This window comes from Idiotropiscis lumnitzeri, chromosome 21, assembly GCF_059441095.1.
Source record: "Idiotropiscis lumnitzeri isolate Australia: NSW breed Sydney's pygmy pipehorse chromosome 21, RoL_Ilum_1.0, whole genome shotgun sequence".
Taxonomy (NCBI): Eukaryota; Metazoa; Chordata; class Actinopteri; order Syngnathiformes; family Syngnathidae; genus Idiotropiscis; species Idiotropiscis lumnitzeri.
Window position 1 is genome coordinate 6,903,748 of NC_142411.1, and position 18,367 is coordinate 6,922,114.

Here is an 18,367-nt window from a genome sequence, read left to right on the forward strand (position 1 = left end):
CACTTGAACGTTTGTGATCGTACACGGGCTTGTAATGAGGAGAGTGTTGTTTGTTGTTGTCATGGCAACTAGGAATGATCCGTGGATGGCTCACGAGAATGCTACCGCTCATGTTGTTTTTGCATCAGCTTTAAACAATATTTAATACTTATAGATTCAGCCTTACGTCAATCGTGAATGTGACTTAAGTAACAATTTTAATGTAACAGTTTCTAAATGTTTTATTGTTGCCATGACAACTGGGAGTGACCCATATTAATGGGATCTAATGTTTTGTTGTGCACTTAACCCTGTATGAAATATTATTTTCATCTCATTTAGGGAATCTAGTTTGAAATGATTTAAAAAAAATACTATATTACTTTGAATTCTATTTTAGAATCATTATTATACTTAGAATAAAATGCTAGTATAATGTAATTGAAATTGTTTCTTTCCCAAAATATAAATGAATATAAACGGTAGCTTCATAGTGTCGTGTCCTTCCTGTTGGTTACCAAAAAAAAAAATCAATTATGGGGGAAGCGCTGGACCAAATAATCTATCGTACTATACTTTAACAAGGTGATAAAAGTTAGACAATTTTTTTCCTTCAATGCAACATTCCAGTCCCACTCATTTAGATAGTCTGAGATGAGCACTTGCAGGAGGCGGGACACGAGGAGGCGACGTTGCTGTTGTTGCAGCCGTGCTTCTGCTTCATTTCAGGACAGTCGCTGAACTTGTCAGCATACAGACATGGATTGGCTATCGTGGGATGAAAACCATAATTTGTTAATATATTAATGGAGTCAACTGCAGGGTAAAAAGACACAAAAGTCTTTTTTTTTTTCTTTTAGTTAACTGAATATAGCTTGCTTGACGGAATCGGTCATTTCATTGACGAAACAACCGGTAACAAAATACAGTAAAACGAGCACAAAATCTTAGCACACCTGCCGGTTGCCTCAACTGGGACTGTCACAGGACACCAGAGTGGCTAAAGCAATAGCTAGCTAATTATACGCTCACTCAACATACCAGGCCCGCCTTTTAAAGGCACACACACCGCCACGGTTCGAGTAACTGTGGTGTAGATTGTCTTCACGCTGCCCCCTAGTGGACAGAAATCATGCCAGCACCTCATATGCCTATATTGATTGTTCGTGTTACGCTCTCATGCAAAAAAAAAATCGTAGGTCAATACTTGAAAATTTTCATTGTGTTCTCCCTGCCATGATTTGTCACTGGAATTTAGAGAGTGTAGTGAAGATGTACAGTTATGATTTTCTCACCATTTATTTGAAATCGGCGATCTCTCACCTACACCGCACATTCGTGTACCGTCCCAAGGCACACTGGTTTTACTTACTACATAGTTTGTTCTCACAGGCGTTGGGGCAGTCAGCACAGGTGGGGCCGGATTTGTAGGGGTGCGTCATCTGTTCACGTCCGCTAAAATAGTTCACAACATCAAACATTTAGTGCAGACTCACTCACTGGCTACCAACCCGAACATAGCAAACGATACGCTGGAGTTAGTCGTTGAAGATTCTACGAGGAAGAAGCATTTATTTGATTTTTTTTTTTATTTGTAAACTAATCAAGTTTTTTTGTGGATTATAGATGTATTTTTTTATGTACTTACGATGGGCAGTAGTGGCAGACGTAGAAATACTTGTAAATGGGTCTGGGACAGTAGGCCATAGCGCAGCCAATCTGGCTGGAACGGTGCCAGATAATCTGGAAAGGGAATTTGAATGAAAATTAAAACAAATACAAAAGCAAAACTACATATTATTCCATCTATCCCAGACAAAAATAATTCGGGATGAAGAAGGCACTGCTGGGACTTGAACCCAACCTCCCGTTGACGAGACAGGCGCCACAGTGCCACGAAGTAACGTGTGCAACTATACCTTTGTGTACATCGTAACAGCTCCTCCGTTGAACGAGCCCACTCCGTAGCGCCAGTTCTTCACCCTGTCAGCCCACGACTGGATGACGTTGCTCCAGCTATCTTCATAGGTGGACAAGTGAATGTTCTCATCACAGCCGCTTGCTACGGTACAAAAACAAGACAAATGATCATATTAATGATGGATGATTGTATTTTATATGCAATTGAGAATTTAAACGCATGTGTGCGGAAACTGCAGCCATTATGCAAAAATGGAGCTTCTTACTACTGATCTCCCTGAGACTGTGATGGCTGTGCGACATGTAGCAGGCGTCGGCCCACTTCTGAGCATTGGCTGCAGCTTCATTGTTCCAAGTCTGCAGAGGAGCAGCACCTTTGGATTCTGTCCCTTAATTGCGCCTCTGACACGGTGTCGTTTACCATTTTCAGCATGTTGCTTGCAGTAGGCTCGACGTTTCTCCTCACGGTGTTATGCTTGTTCACGATCTCGTTCTGTTCCGACGACGAGGTCAGGACGGTTCCTAAAGTCAAGCAGTGTTAAAAGGTGGCCGCAACGGAAGATACCGAGTGATATATAGACTCACCTTCCTTCAGGTAGGTCGATCAGAAACGGGAGTGGAAGTGTAGCATTAAATCGACAAAATGCATCTGACAAAGATTTCCTTTTGCGTTTCGTTGTACTTACAGGCGTGATGTCCGCATCCTCCAAGCTGGCTGACACTTGAAGGGCGGCGCCGAGGCCCAAGGCGCACAGGACGGTAAAAAGGAACGAGTTCATTGCTCAATTGTGAAACGAGAGCCCCCCGGTTCAATTTATATCACGGATGCCACGTGAGTTTAGACTCAAGGACATCTCACGGAGTTTTCCTGCCGTGTGGCACCTGTGAAATGTCCTTGTTGATTTTACCGGTCTGTGTTTATATAGTTCAGTGGCGCTTCCAATAACTGGCAAACCTGATAATCTTCCAGTAAACTCCATGTTTGTTTGCTCTGGTTGATATAATGCAGTCCTAAAGAAAAGCGCGATAGTAAACATTCATTCAGGGTTTGAAGCCCAGCTCTTGCTTTCATGTGTGGAGTGTTAAAGCAGCATTTGTATTTTCACTCAAGGAAGCAGCACTTCATCGCCAAACTGCCAACTTAATATACTTAACCCTTTATCAAACATTGATTTCATTTCATTTATGAAATATTTTTTATTTCAAATTACTCTTGTGAAATTCTAGAAAATAGAGAGGAATGTAAATAATTTAACTTCATTGATATCATGACCTTCCTTTTGGCTACAAATTATAACTAAAGGGGAAATTCTGGCGTTAATCTTGAGTACTACTTGAACAAGGGGAGAAAAGTAAAAGACGCACAGCAATGTCTCGTAATGCAGTCTGCAAGACTTTTTTTTTATTCAATGCAACATTTCAGTCCGACTCATTTAGATAATCTGAGACGAGCACTTGCAGGAGGCGGGACACCAAGAGGCGACGTTGCTGTTGTTGCAGCCGTGCTGCTGCTTCAGTTCAGGACAGTTGCTGTACTTGTCAGCGTACGGACACGGGTTGGCTATAGGAAGATGAAACCATAAAGTGTTGATATGTTATTGGAGGGATTTCTTTTTTTTTTTTTTTATAAAAGTTGCTGGCATTGATATATGAAAAGTCATCTAGGAAATAAATTCAATTTTTAATTTTTGGACCATTAAATTGATATTGGATTATTTTCAGCAGCACACCTGATGATCGCTTATCACAATACACCGTGGCTGCGAATTGCTTCAAGAGCCCAGACTGATTCTACTTACTGCACAGTTTGTTCTCACAGGCCTTGGGGCAGTCAGCGCAGGTGGGGCCGGATTTGTAGGGGCGGGCATACTGGTAATTTCCACTAAAAACGGGTCACAACAAACAATTGCATAAGGACTCTCACTCGCTGTCTACCAACCCAAACGATATGGAGTTTCGATTTTGTGATTAAATTAGGAAATAATTTTTACAGGTTACTGTAGGCATTACCTTATTTTTTTTTAATTGAATCCTGGCCTCAAGCATATTTTAGAGCATTTAAAAGAAAAAAAAATTATCTGGCCAAAAAAAAAAAAAAAATGGTGCTAGTACATAGCATCAAATACATGTCCTATTTCATATTTTTTTACTTCTCTTATATGAAGCCAATCAATTTTTTTTGTTTTTAATATATACATATTTTTTTTTTTTAAGGATTACAGGTGTTTCATGTGCTTACGGTGGGCAGTAGTGGCAGACGTAGAAATACTTGTAGCGGGAGTTGGGACAGTAGGCCATAGCACAGCCAATCTGGTTGGAGCGGTACCAAACAATCTGGAACGGGAGAAATCATTTGGGGTTGAAAATTGAAAATATATGCATTTTATTCGATTAATGAAAAATATATTTCATTAAAAAATAGTGAATTTAAAAAAATTGCTTATTTTCAGTGACTGACAACACCTTGACATTGGTTGCTAAATAAATTTTAAAGCGGTGTGAAGAAGGCACTGCTGGGATTTGAACCCACAACCTCCTGATTACTAGACAGACACTTTACAGTCTAAGCCACACTTTTTTATATCCCTCCACAAATCCACATCGTACCGCCCCCCTCCCCTTCCATCCAGATCAAGTGACCACCTGTACCTGCGTAAAATGTCCAACAACTCCTCCATTCACCGAGCCCACTCCGTAGCGCCAGTCCTTCACCTCGTCATACCACGACTGGATGGCGTTGCTCCAGCTGTTTTTGTAGCTGGCCATATACAAGTTCTCACCGCAGCCGCTTGCTGCAAACAAAGATTTTTGTATAAAGTGATATTGACCTAGAGTGGAATGTTGAGCTCGATAGTTTAACGTTGCTATTTTCCGTTTTGTCCTGCCAGGAAAAAAATGGGAAGGATTGCGTTGGACGGCGTCTGTGAATGCAACTTACTACTGATCACCCGGGAGCTGTCCGGACTGTGCTTCATGGAGCAGGTGTTGGCCCACTTCTGAGCGTTGGCTGCAGCTTCTTTGTTCCAACTCTGTTGTGGAGCCACACATACATTTGGGATTTGATGCCTTTATTACGATGTACAACATCGCACCTTCCCTTTATCTGATTTGCGAGACAAGTGATGCTTATGATCAACGCCTCTGACACGGTGTCGTTTACCATTTTCAGCATGTTGCTTGCAGTAGGCTTGACATTTCTCCTCAGGGTGTTATGCTTGTTCACGATCTCATTCTGTTCCGACGACGAGGTCAGGACGGTTCCTAAAGTCAAGCAGTGTTAAAAGGTGGCCGCAACGGAAGATACCGAGTGATATATAGACTCACCTTCCTTCAGGTAGGTCGATCAGAAACGGGAGAGGAAGTGTAGCATTAAATCGACAAAATGCATCTGACAAAGATTTCCTTTTGCGTTTCGTTGTACTTACAGGCGTGATGTCCGCATCCTCTGAGCTGGCTGACACTTGAAGGGCGGCGCCGAGGCCCAAGACGCACAGGACGGTAAAAAGGAACGAGTTCATTGCTCAATTGTGAAACGAGAGCCCCCCGGTTCAATTTATATCACGGATGCCACGTGAGTTTAGACTCAAGGACATCTCACGGAGTTTTCCTGCCGTGTGGCACCTGTGAAATGTCCTTGTTGATTTTACCGGTCTGTGTTTATGTAGTTCAGTGGCGCTTCCAAACACTGGCTTCCAAATAAACTCGACTGCTAAACTTGATAATCTTCCAGTAAACTCCATATGGTTGATATAATGCAGTCCTAAAGAAAAGCACAACAATTAACACGTTAATTCCGAGTTCGGATCCCAGATCTGCCACTCGTGTGGAGTGTTAAGAAAGCGAAGGTAAAAGCATCATTTGTACTTTCAGAAATGACAGTGGGAGTGTTGGAGCATTAAATCAACTAAACAAGACGTAGACAAGATTGGCTTTTGCGTCTCATTCTACTTACATCCACCAAGCGGGCTGACACTTGAAGGGCAGCGTAGAGGCCCAATGCGCACAGGACGGTAACCCAGAACAAGTTAATTGCTCAATCTTGGACCGACACCCTCTGTGGGCTCCCGTTTGATTGATATCGCCGAGGCCTGTCACCCTGCTGTGTGGTGTAATTAGGTGAAATGGAACCTGCTGAGTTGATCATAATTAGAACCAGCTGGTTCTGTGTCTTTAAAAGCCCAATACTACCATTACTTATTTCTCCTAAATCCATTTCCTCTGCAGTTATTCAGCAACCACTCCTGGATTCCCCCCCCCCCCCCCCCCTCGATGTCCGATTCTGTATTTTCACCTGCCCCCTGAAAACCACCTGGATCATGAGCCAAAAGAGGCAGGTAGGGCTTCCTTCAACTATTGTTCTCCAAAGCAGGATGTCCTTCATTCCCTCTATAAGTGAAGGGAAGCAACGCTTCCCTTTCCCTCATCCAAGCGATGTCGGTGTCACGTAGGTGCTATCAAGATTATTTAATGCTTTCCACACTATTGTATCTACCATTGTCAAAACAATACATGAAGACTAGTTGGTTCTTTGAAGGCTATTAAAGCTTGGCTCCTTAACTGATTCGGTGTCATTCTTTGGGCGTCATTCACAGTATTATGGTCATTGTCTATATTGTTTGGAAGCAGATCTCAAAAACGACTGCTGATTGTTGGATACATGACTCTCGGGTAGAAGCGAATTAAACTGAAAACGCTGTTATGTCACTCAAGTATGCAAATCCTGCAAAAAGCAAAATCTCTGAGAAACGGCCACAACAAACATTTGCTCGTGTGCTCACTTAGCTGACGAACCGCCACGCAGTTCGTCGCAATCTTGTCGCACCCGTGCACTGCATTTCGTGCACACCAAACTCCAATTGACCTGCAGGTCTGACGTTTTGTCGCCAATCCAAGCCTACTCTCTACTTCTTCTGCTTGTTCAAAGGCGTTTTGCACGCTAGCGCCACCCGGTGACTCGTGATGACTGCTTTGGCTTATCGTGGAAATTGCTGCTTCAATTTCACACCACAAAAATGAAAGCGACACACTTGCCATAAATAAAGTACGGCAACCTGGCTATTGTGACACATCGTCTTCAGGCGCTACATTGTCGCCATCTCCTGGTCAGTAGGAGAAATGCAGTCGTTGACAACTTCCGGACACCTAAAGCAAATTAATATACGAGCCGTATTTCAACTAGTGTTTCGTGGCATATCGCTTTTCGTTTTAGAAATAAAAATTGAAAATTCAACGGTTATTAGACTTTTTCTTACTCGTTCCAGAAAACGAGAACATCAAACTGCATTTCAGTTTTTATTCTAAAATGAAAATCAAATTACAAGTCGTTTTCGCATGTTTTAATATCTCATTCCAAACGTAATATCAAAAGACCAAAAGAGACACGGAGCCCTCCGATTGTGGAAAGACGCGACAATGAATCTCAAATGACTTCCTTTAGTCGCTGGCGGATCTTTTTGAAGACGACGTCTTTGACCAACGTGCCTTCCACGCTTATAGGTGCGCCACCCAATGCGCATGCGCAGCGTCACTCACTGGTACCCTATTTTTGTTCCCAGACATCACCACCACCATCGCCATCCTCACCATCACCGTCATCATCACAGGTTGGATTGAACATCCTCTTCATCGTGCAGCAAACAGCCCTTCCTCTTCCTCTTCCGTCGCGGTGGAAGACAAAGGGCGGCGGGGAGAGGGAGAAAGAACAAGACACAATGAAGAAACGATACGTGGACACGAGCAGGCTTCGAAAGATGAAGAAACTGAAAATAAGCGAGAGGCTGTCTGAAAGGTAGACGGCCAGGCTGCCTGAGCGCCTGCTGGTGGCTGCTTTTGTCGTGGTGCTGCCCGTCTGCGTCTTTGTGTGCATGCCAGTGGCACTCCACTCACCTGTCTGCATCACGTCACCGCCACACTGCCGTGTTGTTGTTTTTGTTGTGCGTGCGTGCGTGCGTGCCACCTCATTGTTCACCCCGGCGGTCTCACAAAAGACAAGAAAGCTGCATTAAGTTACCATCGGCCTGCTCCTATTGCCACTTATTTTCTGCCATTTCAACATGAATGCATCCCAAAACACGTTTTTATACAGCAGAGAAACATGAATACTCTTAAATGAAAAAAAAAAAAAAACATTTAATCGCATTTCAGCGCAAAACAGCAGGAAAACAGAAAACATCACTGTGCTAAAAGTGAACAGAATATATATGCATACAGATTTAAAATATTATGTTTTGTGAATCTATTCTGCATTCCGTTCTTTGCCGGAACAACTACTACCCTTGATTAACTTGACAAAAGAAATGTAAATCACATGTTTAGTGCCAATGGTTGCACACATTTCTGCTATTGCAAAACAAATTGTTTGCATAACTATGTATTTTTATTATTAAAGTCAAGGCATTCTTTTTGAGGGAAGAGAGCAATAATCTCATTTTGAATGTTTCAATGTCAATTGTGCTTATGCTCCATTTTGTGAAACAACTTCTCACATGACTTTTCCTGTAATTTTTTTTCTTGACGCATGGACTCGAACCTTTGTCCTTGCAAATCATCTCTAAAGATGTTTTAATAAGATTAAAAAGCAATGAAACAAGCCACGCTTGAAAACAATTGAGATTGAAAGTATGTGCGGGAGGATGCTGAGGCTCCCTCCCTCACTGTCTCGCTCTCCTCCAGATGAAATATTGCCATGGTTACCAAACAAAGAGGGGCCGATGTGGCAACAGCAGCCTATGGATGAGCAGAACAAAGGAAGAAAACCGCAGCTCTTCTGGGCTTTGTGGTGCTCTCATAAAACAATCAAGAGACATTCACGGTCAAGTGGCTTGAATTAAAAATTTGTTGTCATGTTTAAGATACAGAAAATATCATATTATATTAAACACTTTATTGTCGCTTTGACGGGATTTGCAATGAATTGAGTACAATATCTGATTGGTTGCTTTTTTTCCTATAGGCATTGACGTATTCTTTTGTATATCTGCAGTGCATACACCTTCCTGAAGTTTATCGCCATGTGGATATTGGTGCTGCTGGCAGATTTCCTTCTGGAATTTCGTCTGGAATACCTGTGGCCATGCTGGCTCTTCTTTGGGAGCGTGTACACAACCTTCCACTGCCACGGGCTGGTGAGGACCCCGGAAAGTGCATTGTTACAGACTGTTAAACGCAGAATCTGTTGAAATTACATGAACATGCAAGTGATTTTGACAGTTTCCTTTAATCTGAATTACAGAAAACATATTTGAAGCCGAATTTCATTCTTGAATGATTTAAGATGTGCAAACAGCTACAGATATGTTTTGCGAGTCAACATCGGTGTAACGACGGGAAAATTCTGGCGTTATTGGGGGGCCAATTTCAAACCTGAATTTTTCATATGGAAATGATTAAAAATATAGTAATACATAATTAATGGAATGTAAAGAATTAAAACTCCCCTGTAGTGCCTGACATGGCCACCAGGCGGCAGTATAATACAGTCATGAAGACAAACAAACAAGAGTTTCACTCAATTACAGTGACTCAGGTGAAATTTGTCATTTCCTCACAGAGGATAAAGAATATATACCAGTGAGTATCATATTTATATCTCCAAGTATAGTTGGCTAGCGTTCGTGTTCAATATGCACAGGCAAAATGATGTGTGTATTTTTTGGGCGTCAAGTTGCAACAAAACAAACGGCGCCTTCTCAGTGCCAAGCGTGCTGATCTTGTGACATGAATCAAATCCATCTCATTAAGAAGATCATTTGTGTGCTTGCAGGTTATTTGCGTCGTTTTTGTGTGCGCCGCCTTCACGCTTGACATCTTTTGTTTGATTTTTGTTCCTCTGCACTGGCTCTTCTTTGTGGCCAGCACCTACGTCGTGTTCAATTATATTTGGCACACAGGTGAGCGTGCAGACGTTCTCAAAACTGTTTCGCCCTAGAATGACATCTAAAAATTTTTTTTTTTTTCCTCAGAGAAGGGCATCTGCATCTCCACAGTGTCCTTGTGGATCCTTCTTGTGTACACGGAGGCTTCACTTCGACTTAAAGACCTTAAAACCTCACATGCCAATCTTTCTCATCTATTTGCTGCTCACTGGTATGTTTACGTCACGTCAAACCAATAATGCATGATTTATTTTCTGTAATTCTTTTGTCATTTCATGATGATGTACTGACCGCAGTTGCAATCTGTTATATTGTGTTTTTAAAAAAAATAATAATAATAATTCTGACGTCTATAATTATCAAATGCGCAGCCCGTCACTGTCTAAAACGCATTTTGTTGCCTTACTGTGTGTCTGTGATTCAGCATCGGCTATCCGGTCGTCTATCTGGGCTTTGACGCCACCTGCTACTTCACCAACATCTTCAAGCTTCGCATCCAGAAAGCGGTGCAGACTGACAACGACTTCCACATGCACCTGCTGCAGCACTCACTCCCGCCAGGACTGCCGCTTTACCCCAAGATGGCGGCCGACAACGGCTGTAAGTCACCAATGACATGAGCGCAATGTTTATTAAATAGGCAAAAGTCAGCGCAAGGTGTTATTATCGTTGTAAAGGGAGAATTAATTTTACAGCTCACAATCACGGGACTTAAGTCACTTCAACTTAGTTTCTTGGTACAGTTACCACAAGATGGCGCCAAAGGACTACTTTTATATTAGACAGGGCTTTGGCTTTAGGATATAAAACAGCAAATAGGTGAGTTTTTCAGTGAATACACAGCATATGTTCCTATGGTGTGTGGAACGCTGTTCTTTGAAATTAGAATAGAGCCGAAATTATCACATGTGCAGGCAAGGACTGGTCATAAGGCAGATACAGAAAAGAAAATGTGCAAAATGTCAAATATTAAGCTAAAATTAAGACTCAATTCAACTTTACAAAAAAAAAAAAAAACTGAAAATTTGCACATTTTAAAGTATTTTTTGGTCTTTCCAGCCTCCAAATGGAAGTCAAAGTCTGAGTCTAGTCAGTACCAGTACCAGAATGGTGCTGTTGTCCCTCAAGACGAGTGCCACACTGTAGACTGCCTCCAGATCCGCAGCGAGGAGCGAGCGGCAGAGAAGGCCACGCAGGAAGTCCGCTCGTCTGAATCCAATCGGAAGCCATTGTTGTCCAAAGGCAGTTTGAGCGAGTCCAGAGAGGCGCTCCGCAACGGGTCACCAGGACCAGAATCCTCCACAACCCCGGAAAAACTACCTCAGGAGGAACAGGCCAGCAAAGCTGCACGTGCGGTGAAGAACTCGTCACCAAGAGTCCGGCGAGCGAACACGACCACACCTTCGCCCACTGCGGGCAGGATAGAGAAGAAACAAAGGTCCGGCGGGAAAACAGTCAGCCCGAACCGGGACGGAGCCGACAAAAGTGCTACAGTGGCTCCGAATCAACACGCTGAGCAGCTGAGCAGGTGAGACACGTCAAGTATTATGTTTTGTATTTTATGGATTTGACAGCACGTCTGCAACTTTGTCAGTTTTACTGAACTAGCTTTAACATTTGAATCAGTACTCTCTTTTTATGACGCCGCTCAGGCTGGAGCAGGAGCTGAGGAAGCTCAGGGGCGAGCTGCAGGTGAGCCGACACGGCGAGCAGGAGCTGAGGAGTCACATCTGCAACCTGACCAATAGCGAGAGGAGCCTCAGGCCCGAATTAGCGCTGCTGAGGCAGTCCAACGTGCTGCTGCAGAGCAAGTGAGTGGACCATTTGTTCTTGTCCTCATTTGCTTGGGGGGGGGGGTAAGCTAGCGCCTCTTTCAGATGACTTTTGGGTGGCAGGCAGAGTTCACAGTAAAATATTCCGACCCCCCCCCCCTCCCCCAAACGTAGGATCATGTGCTTGAGCAAAACCAAGCAGCGGGACAAGCAGACCAGCGCCATGCTGGAGAAGAGGACACGGGCAGAGACGGAGGCCAGACTCTCACTGGAGAGGCAGGTGGCCGAGCTTTTGGCGCACAGACCTGAGGAGGCGGCGAGGACCATCACCACCAGGTACGAAACGCAACCGCTGTATATTTGTTTACATCTCTCATTATTTATTACTGGTCTGTCTTTGTCGCACAGCAGGCAGGAAAACAGTGAAAGCCAAATGTTAAGGAAAAGAGTGAAAGATCTGGAGATCGAGTACAAACAACTGCAGCTGCAGTTTCAAGTCAAAGAGAGTCGAGTACTCGATCTAGAGAGTGATGTGGAGGTATTTATCGACATATTCAATTCTTGGCGTTTGTGTGCCTTTATTATCTGCATGAGGATAGACTGAAATATATCATCATGTTGATTTTACTTTATCCTCAACGCTTCTCTCTAATTTGGAATGTTCAGGCGTTAGGGAAATACCGTGTTGTGGAAAAGGACACGGACATGTTGCTGTCCACCCTGTCGGCCCTTCAGGACAAGGCTCAGCATCTGGAGTACAACCTGAGCGCCGAGACGCGCATCAAGCTGGACCTGTTCTCAGCGCTGGGGGACGCTCGCAGACAACTGGAGATCGCTCAAGGTTCCACGTTGTTTCTTATTTGGGCGCTCGCATTCAAACCCACCCATTTTTTTTTTCAATGGGTGGATTGGGTGAACTGGAGCATTTCGGCTTCAATGTATCTTACATCCATTTGCAATGTGGAAGAAAGCTGGAAATCTCACGGTAAAATATGAATACTCCACCAGGAGATTTAAACCCAGATATCTCGACTGTGAGCCGTGGGTTCACCACAATACGCACCGTGTTGCGCATTAAATTTGGCAATGGTTGCTCAGTGTTTAAACAGCACCCTCTTGTGGTTATTACAAGAACAACACCCATACAACCAACACCTAATGTAAAATGGAATCTAATGGTAATAATTTGTATTTTCATAGATTAATAATGGAAATTGATACCACGCCCCCACACACACTTTTAACCAAATATAAATGACATATTTGGATTACTTAGCAATGATTGACCGTGCTTTTCCTCTTGGTCTGCCAGACAAGCTGCTGAGGCAGGACAAGGAAATCAGCAGCATGAAGCAGAAGATCGCCGAGGTGATGGCGGTGAGCCCCGCCGTGTCCTACGTCACCCCTCGGCCCCCTGTGCCTCAGTACCTCACCAAGCTGCTCAGCTCCGAGCGCTACATGCTCAACCCGCGCGCCCTCATGTACCAGTGTCTAAAGAAGTAGACCCCCCTCCCCCGTTGAGCCAGTGTGAGGGGGGGAGAGACAACGTTGAGGACATCGTGACCTCCACACAACATGCCTTGGGACTGCACGTCCGGTGCTTATGAGACATCCCGGTCCACCTTGCCGATTACGTCATTGAAGCGCGTCCGTCAACGGTGCGATTCTAATTCAGTGGTACCAGGACCGAGGCATCTAATTCGGTCCACGCATGTAAGTCGGCTCATGTTTTTTATTCTTTAATTCAATTAATTTTTCTGCTTCTTCTTTTGAGCTGTCACTCTTTGGAAAACGCAAGCACAAAACATTAGAGATTCACCGCTAGGTCGTTACATGAACTGATGGTGTTGGCAAGTTCGCAGCCGCCATCTGGTGGAATTTCTAAAGTGATATCAATCATGGAGGTGACACGTGCACGATGAAAAGCACAACTGTTGAACATTGTCGTTTAAAATATTGAAATAATATTGGCAATGACAAATATTTAAACTATGTCATGCTTTGGTAATGTTTAAACTGTGTGAAAAAAGTTTTACATATTGTCGCTGTGCAGCACAAAGTGTGTATCTCCAAATTTGGGAATTTTATTGAGACAAAATTTGCGATTAAATTAGGAATTTATTTTAATCTGAAAAACAATAAAAAATACTTTTATGTAATAAAAACAATCACATATTAGAAAAAGTTGATATTTAAAAAAAAATACTCCCAAATGTTTTTTATATAACCACGTTTAAAAATGTATTCTATCTGCAGGAGGAAAAAAGTACTTTTTTATTTCATATGGTAAAAAAAAATGTTTTATAAAAGCCATTTTTGTTGTTTTTCCAGATATTCTTTAAGATCACAAAATTTGAAGATATAAATGTTTTTTAATAATACGTTGTTGGATTAAATGAAACATAAAATGAGGTACAAAAAGTTTTCCTTATAGAATTTCAGTCATTAATCCTAAAAATGTGGAAGCATATAAATAATCAAATAAACCCTTTGTAAATAATAATTCTTGATTAAACACATTTTAATCTGACACAGTTTGTCCCAAAACACATTTTTTAATTCAAATAGATTTTGGTGGCCAAATAGACAGACATGAATATTGTTAATGGGAAAACACATTGAAACGCATTTCAATACAAAACAGTAGAAAAACAGACGCTATCCCTGAGCTAAAAATGAAAAGAAAAAGTTGGACGAGCACTGTAGGACCAAATGACAACAATTCAACAGAACATGTACAACTTTCTTATTTCATCAAGAAATACAAATGATCATTTGAAAGGCCAAAATCTTGAAGTAACCTTCCGAAATTAGCATTTGACTGCAAAAACAAAACTATCGGCCTCATGCTACCTCCATGCCTACTAATTCCGCCTCCCTTTCAGCCAGTTGCTAAAACAAACTAGCATGTTGACATTTTCCGGGCACAAGGCAGCTCTCCTTTTTCGAACCTTGTGACCTGCAAGTGAGAACAGCCGCTCACACGCGACCGAAGTGGCAGGACTACTCAGATACTTGCGGGCCAGGACAGCCAGCTGTGAGTGGCTCCCTGCGCGACTAGCCCACCACGCGAGTGGGCACTCTGTCTCGCTGATGCTGGACTCTGCACGATACAATTTCAGGGCCCTGTTAGACTCGTCTTCCTCGTCTGATTCAGAGTCTGAATCAAATGAACACAGGAGGAGCTTCTTTTTCTTTGCTGGCTCCTGCACGGTGCTCCGTTGACGCCGTTCTTGCAGCAGGGCCGCAAGGCTGGTCCAAACCTCTTCTCGCTCTCCCTTTGCAAGACACTTTAAGTCTTTAAAGCGTGGGTCGAGCACGGTGGCCATCTTGAGCCATTCGTGGTTGAGTGTTGCTGCGCTTTGGGTTAAATCTCTTGTGAAGGCATTCTTGAATTCCATGATGTCGCTTGAGTCATCATTCGAGACCTCCATGGTGCGGCGCAGGTGGCAGAGAGCAGGTAAAACCACTGAACATGAGACGTATGCGTCACCTCCGAGGAGCTCAGTCACAAATCTGCAGTAGACAGTTCAGCAAATTTGTTATTAATCTACAAAATAGCTGTCAGACAGAACTTTTTAAAGAGATGATCACATAAATCATATTAGCTTATTCACCGCCACTTACTGCTATAGAGTTCACGATAGTTTTTATTTACCTGCATGGCTCAAGGACATTTGCCAGCTTTTGGAGTTTAAGAAGCTCGATTGGAGTTAATTGGTCAAGCTCATACTTAGTGTCTAAAGCAGCAAAAACAGCTGCTTGATTCTTCAGGAGACAAGAGATCATATCAAGCGTTGAATTCCATCTTGTGGAAACATCCAGTATGAGAATCTCTTTTTCTTGCCCCAGTCTTGATTGAATCTGGTGTAGTTCCTCCATACTAGCGGGGTTGTGTTCAAAGTGACCCGTTATCTTGCGACATTTTGACAATGCATCATTAAAGCCGCCTTCAGCAATGCTCACAGTGATGGTCCTTTGCAAGATGTGAGCAATGCAAGGCATGTGTTGGAATGAGAAGTGTCTTTCTGCATCTGCCATGGTTCGTGCACTGTCTGTTCCAATTGTGGTCACCTTTTGCTGAATTCCCCATGTCTCTGCCACGGAAAGAAACTGCTCCGCGCAGTTTTTGGCAGAGTGTTTGCTATCTGTCTGCAGCGTAGTCAGGACAAAAGACTGTAAATGCGAAGTCCGGTCTGTGACGTCAGCAATGTGTGCAGAAACACTGATGTAATTCCTATTACGAACGGAGGGCCAATGGTCCACAGTCAAAGCTACAAATTCAGCGTTATTTAATGCATCCGATTTGGATAGTTTTTCACTGGCATAGAGTTGCTGAATTATAGTTAAAATCGTATTTCTGCAAGGCAGTTTCAAAGTTGGATCGCACGACGCAATCTGTAATACCTTTTCTAGCCCTTTATCTTCGACCACTGATAGCGGTCTGCAGTCCAAGACAATCCACTCTGCGAGTGAGATTGTTATTTTTTCCGATGTTGTCTTACTTGTTCTGGACCCGAAGCCAGTGTTGTTATCGAGTTGTTTTCGCGGATGACTCGCGCCGCTGACTGCGACGGCGCAATTTCTGCTGGCCTCATCGTGCTTTGCTTTCAGGTGGTAGCGGAGGGTCGAACTGCTGCGGTGGTATGCAAATTCTTTTCGGCAGAAGACGCAAAAAACGACGCGTTTATTAGCGCTTCCATTCAGTAGCTTCTTGAAAATAAATTTGCCTCCCAACAGACTAGTCGCTGAGGTTTCATGCGAATTCATGTTGACTTGTCCGGCAACCTATTCGGCATACCAGGAACTGTGCATAGACAAAGGTTCCGCCGACTAGCTGAGTAAAATGTGTTACTTTATTTAACCTATTTTTTTCCAATTAAGTCACAGCTTTAATATATATATATATATATATATATATATATATATATATATATATATAATGCCCAATTTGGAGATAACATTTTCTGTACAACGACAACTTACATTTACTGATTCCTGGCATGTAAATGAATGTAAAAAAAAAAATATCCAATATTCAACAATTCTAAAACAGCAATTTGTAAGAAACGTGTTATTTATATGAAAATTGTAGATTTGAAATAAGGGGTCTAAGGCAGCTGCGGTTGTATGAATGTGTACATTTTATTGTTTGCTGGACTTTTCTCTATTTTTTTTTATCTACATTGAATTTGAATGTTAGCATTAATTCACTATCAAATTGCAACTAATTTTCCATTCATATCAATTATTTATTTTCAGTGACGACAAAGGCTTACAAGTCTTTTTGAATGAAAACTGAATTAACTGCCAGTAAATGTCCCATTCACCTTCATTTTATGCAGTTGATGCATATCACAATGCTCTCTTACGCCATTTAAAAATAAATTCACTCAACGTCCAATGAAAAGCATGTGCTCCCAATTTTGTGAGCTTTTTATATGCATCAAAACATAGTATTTTTGGGGGGCCAAAAAAAGCTTTCAAGATGCAAACATTGTTTATATACTTTCATATACAGGATGTCCTAAAACATTTCACATTTTCATTTCACGATTTTGTTTCAGGTATAATTTGGACAGTTGCTATGCCATCATTTGAAGTTTGCTCTTTTTGTAAGCTTATCATTCCTTTGCTCAAGGCTCGCAATGGACATTGGAGCAGCGTTGCAAAATTGCTCCCTGGCAACACTTTTTTCTGTCCCCGACCAGAAAGATGCCACAATTTTTGGAGGAGTGATTCACTCCCCAAACGAGCACATCATAATCTTCCACTTGAGGCCTTTGCAACCTGATGTCGGTATAGATAATATATTAAAAAAGCTGCCACAGAATCAAGCGTTTATTGATGGTGAGTCCTGGATAGACTTTACGTTGGTGTTTTCATCTGTGGTGGAAGTACGCCTTTCTCTGCCTGCAAGTTTGGTCAAAAACAGATCCTATTTGGAGAAGCTTGCTATGGATAGCATAAACTGTCCTTTGCATTGGAGCAATTAACTTCTCTAAACTGCAGTCGGGGACAGCAAAATCTCTTTCCAGGCGACATTATTCCAACGCCACTCCAATGTCAATGTCATAATTGCAAAAACGAGGTTGTGAAATCCTAATGGCTCATACCTGAAACGAAATTTGGGACATGGTGTATAAACGTTCAGGTTTATACCACACCCCCCCAAAAAAGCATTTGAATATTCTACCCTTTTAAGACAATTAGTATGCAAATGTCTTTTTGTCTATTCAAGTGGCAACAACTTATTGAATACCACATTCGACACAAATGTCATTGTGTTTGGATCGAGACCTCGTCCCGGATTGGAGTCCACTGACCAAACGAGGTCCACCAACTGAATTACTGTGCCTAGAAATGTGACTTTCAACAGGGAAGTAAGACGCGCAAGTTAATGTGAACGAGTGCCGTGTTTGAACTGAAGTGCTATGTACTGTTTTTGTAGTTCTGCTTTTTCGTTTCTACTCGTACACATAATTGTACAGAATGGATATTTGAAATGACACTCCAGAGAGCTGTGATGTCACCAATTTCGGGGGGTAGCTTTTTATTTAGAGCGTGTTTCTAAGGTGTTTTATATCAAAACTATTTTTTAGTCTGGCTTTACTTTAATGATTATTATACCTCTTTTATGTCAATTTGTACGGCAACGTGTTTTGTCCGCATGAAAGTGTATTGAGCACACATTGTGACATTAAGTACGTACAAGAATATACAGTACTTGTACAAGGGCTACCCTTTCTTAAATCAACAGAGAATGGAGAATTCAAATGTTTTTTTTTTTGTATAAATGATTGAATTTTGTCTCATTTGTGT

At 42.3% G+C, this 18,367-nt stretch overlaps 4 protein-coding genes across 9 annotated transcripts; 1 reads left to right on the forward strand and 3 right to left on the reverse strand.

The window, feature by feature from the left end:
* Positions 1-105: 105 nt before the first annotated feature.
* Positions 106-6,018, reverse strand: LOC148316759 (cysteine-rich venom protein-like). The gene is made up of 9 exons (XM_088285561.1): positions 5,852-6,018; positions 5,584-5,659; positions 2,582-2,854; positions 2,321-2,421; positions 2,166-2,256; positions 1,899-2,041; positions 1,628-1,722; positions 1,352-1,434; positions 106-747 (listed from the first exon to the last, which is right to left on the reverse strand). The coding sequence occupies exons 3-9, from the start codon at positions 2,676-2,678 to the stop codon at positions 620-622; spliced, it is 738 nt and encodes a 245-aa protein (XP_088141687.1). The 5' UTR covers positions 2,679-2,854; positions 5,584-5,659; positions 5,852-6,018; the 3' UTR covers positions 106-619.
* LOC148316760 (cysteine-rich venom protein TEL1-like) lies at positions 3,295-5,542 on the reverse strand. Its single transcript, XM_088285562.1, has 7 exons — positions 5,321-5,542; positions 5,060-5,160; positions 4,838-4,928; positions 4,549-4,691; positions 4,139-4,233; positions 3,699-3,781; positions 3,295-3,460 (listed from the first exon to the last, which is right to left on the reverse strand). The coding sequence occupies exons 1-7, from the start codon at positions 5,415-5,417 to the stop codon at positions 3,333-3,335; spliced, it is 738 nt and encodes a 245-aa protein (XP_088141688.1). The 5' UTR covers positions 5,418-5,542; the 3' UTR covers positions 3,295-3,332.
* On the forward strand, positions 5,585-18,360 carry LOC148316761 (macoilin-1). 6 transcript variants are annotated; one of them, XR_015840114.1, is made up of 13 exons: positions 5,585-6,233; positions 7,455-7,687; positions 8,882-9,023; positions 9,662-9,788; positions 9,861-9,984; positions 10,198-10,373; positions 10,833-11,301; positions 11,426-11,584; positions 11,720-11,881; positions 11,954-12,083; positions 12,212-12,386; positions 12,858-13,258; positions 17,787-18,360. XR_015840114.1 is itself a non-coding variant. In XM_088285549.1 (13 exons), the coding sequence occupies exons 2-13, from the start codon at positions 6,216-6,218 to the stop codon at positions 13,046-13,048; spliced, it is 2,106 nt and encodes a 701-aa protein (XP_088141675.1). In that variant the 5' UTR covers positions 5,585-6,015; positions 6,124-6,215; the 3' UTR covers positions 13,049-18,360. The 6 variants fall into 6 exon arrangements, 5 of the variants coding, with proteins under 5 accessions (XP_088141675.1, XP_088141673.1, XP_088141674.1 ...); XM_088285549.1 differs by having other exon boundaries at positions 5,585-6,015; positions 6,124-6,233; positions 12,858-18,360; XM_088285547.1 differs by having other exon boundaries at positions 12,858-18,360.
* LOC148316762 (E3 SUMO-protein ligase ZBED1-like) lies at positions 13,939-16,363 on the reverse strand. Its single transcript, XM_088285552.1, has 2 exons — positions 15,204-16,363; positions 13,939-15,061 (listed from the first exon to the last, which is right to left on the reverse strand). Exons 1-2 carry the CDS (start codon positions 16,313-16,315, stop codon positions 14,410-14,412), a joined length of 1,764 nt encoding a protein of 587 aa, XP_088141678.1. The 5' UTR covers positions 16,316-16,363; the 3' UTR covers positions 13,939-14,409.
* Positions 18,361-18,367: the final 7 nt, after the last annotated feature.

Bases quoted from the DNA above. Each gene is read 5' to 3' on its own strand.
- LOC148316759 (XM_088285561.1), bottom strand. From the start codon at position 2,678: ATGAACTCGTTCCTTTTTACCGTCCTGTGCGCCTTGGGCCTCGGCGCC. The intron at 2,257-2,320 runs GTAAACGACACC...GCTCCTCTGCAG, and splicing joins CAAGCAACATGCTGAAAATG to ACTTGGAACAATGAAGCTGC. The intron at 1,435-1,627 runs GTAAGTACATAA...GAACTATTTTAG, and splicing joins GTCTGCCACTACTGCCCATC to CGGACGTGAACAGATGACGC.
- LOC148316760 (XM_088285562.1), bottom strand. From the start codon at position 5,417: ATGAACTCGTTCCTTTTTACCGTCCTGTGCGTCTTGGGCCTCGGCGCC. The intron at 4,929-5,059 runs GTAAACGACACC...GCTCCACAACAG, and splicing joins CAAGCAACATGCTGAAAATG to AGTTGGAACAAAGAAGCTGC. The intron at 4,692-4,837 runs GTAAGTTGCATT...CTTTGTTTGCAG, and splicing joins CAGCTCCCGGGTGATCAGTA to CAAGCGGCTGCGGTGAGAAC.
- LOC148316762 (XM_088285552.1), bottom strand. From the start codon at position 16,315: ATGAATTCGCATGAAACCTCAGCGACTAGTCTGTTGGGAGGCAAATTT. The intron at 15,062-15,203 runs GTAAATAAAAAC...TGTCTACTGCAG, and splicing joins AATGTCCTTGAGCCATGCAG to ATTTGTGACTGAGCTCCTCG.
- LOC148316761 (XM_088285547.1), top strand. From the start codon at position 6,021: ATGGAACCTGCTGAGTTGATCATAATTAGAACCAGCTGGTTCTGTGTC. The intron at 6,234-7,454 runs GTAGGGCTTCCT...TTTTGTTCCCAG, and splicing joins TCATGAGCCAAAAGAGGCAG to ACATCACCACCACCATCGCC. The intron at 12,387-12,857 runs GTTCCACGTTGT...TTGGTCTGCCAG, and splicing joins ACAACTGGAGATCGCTCAAG to ACAAGCTGCTGAGGCAGGAC.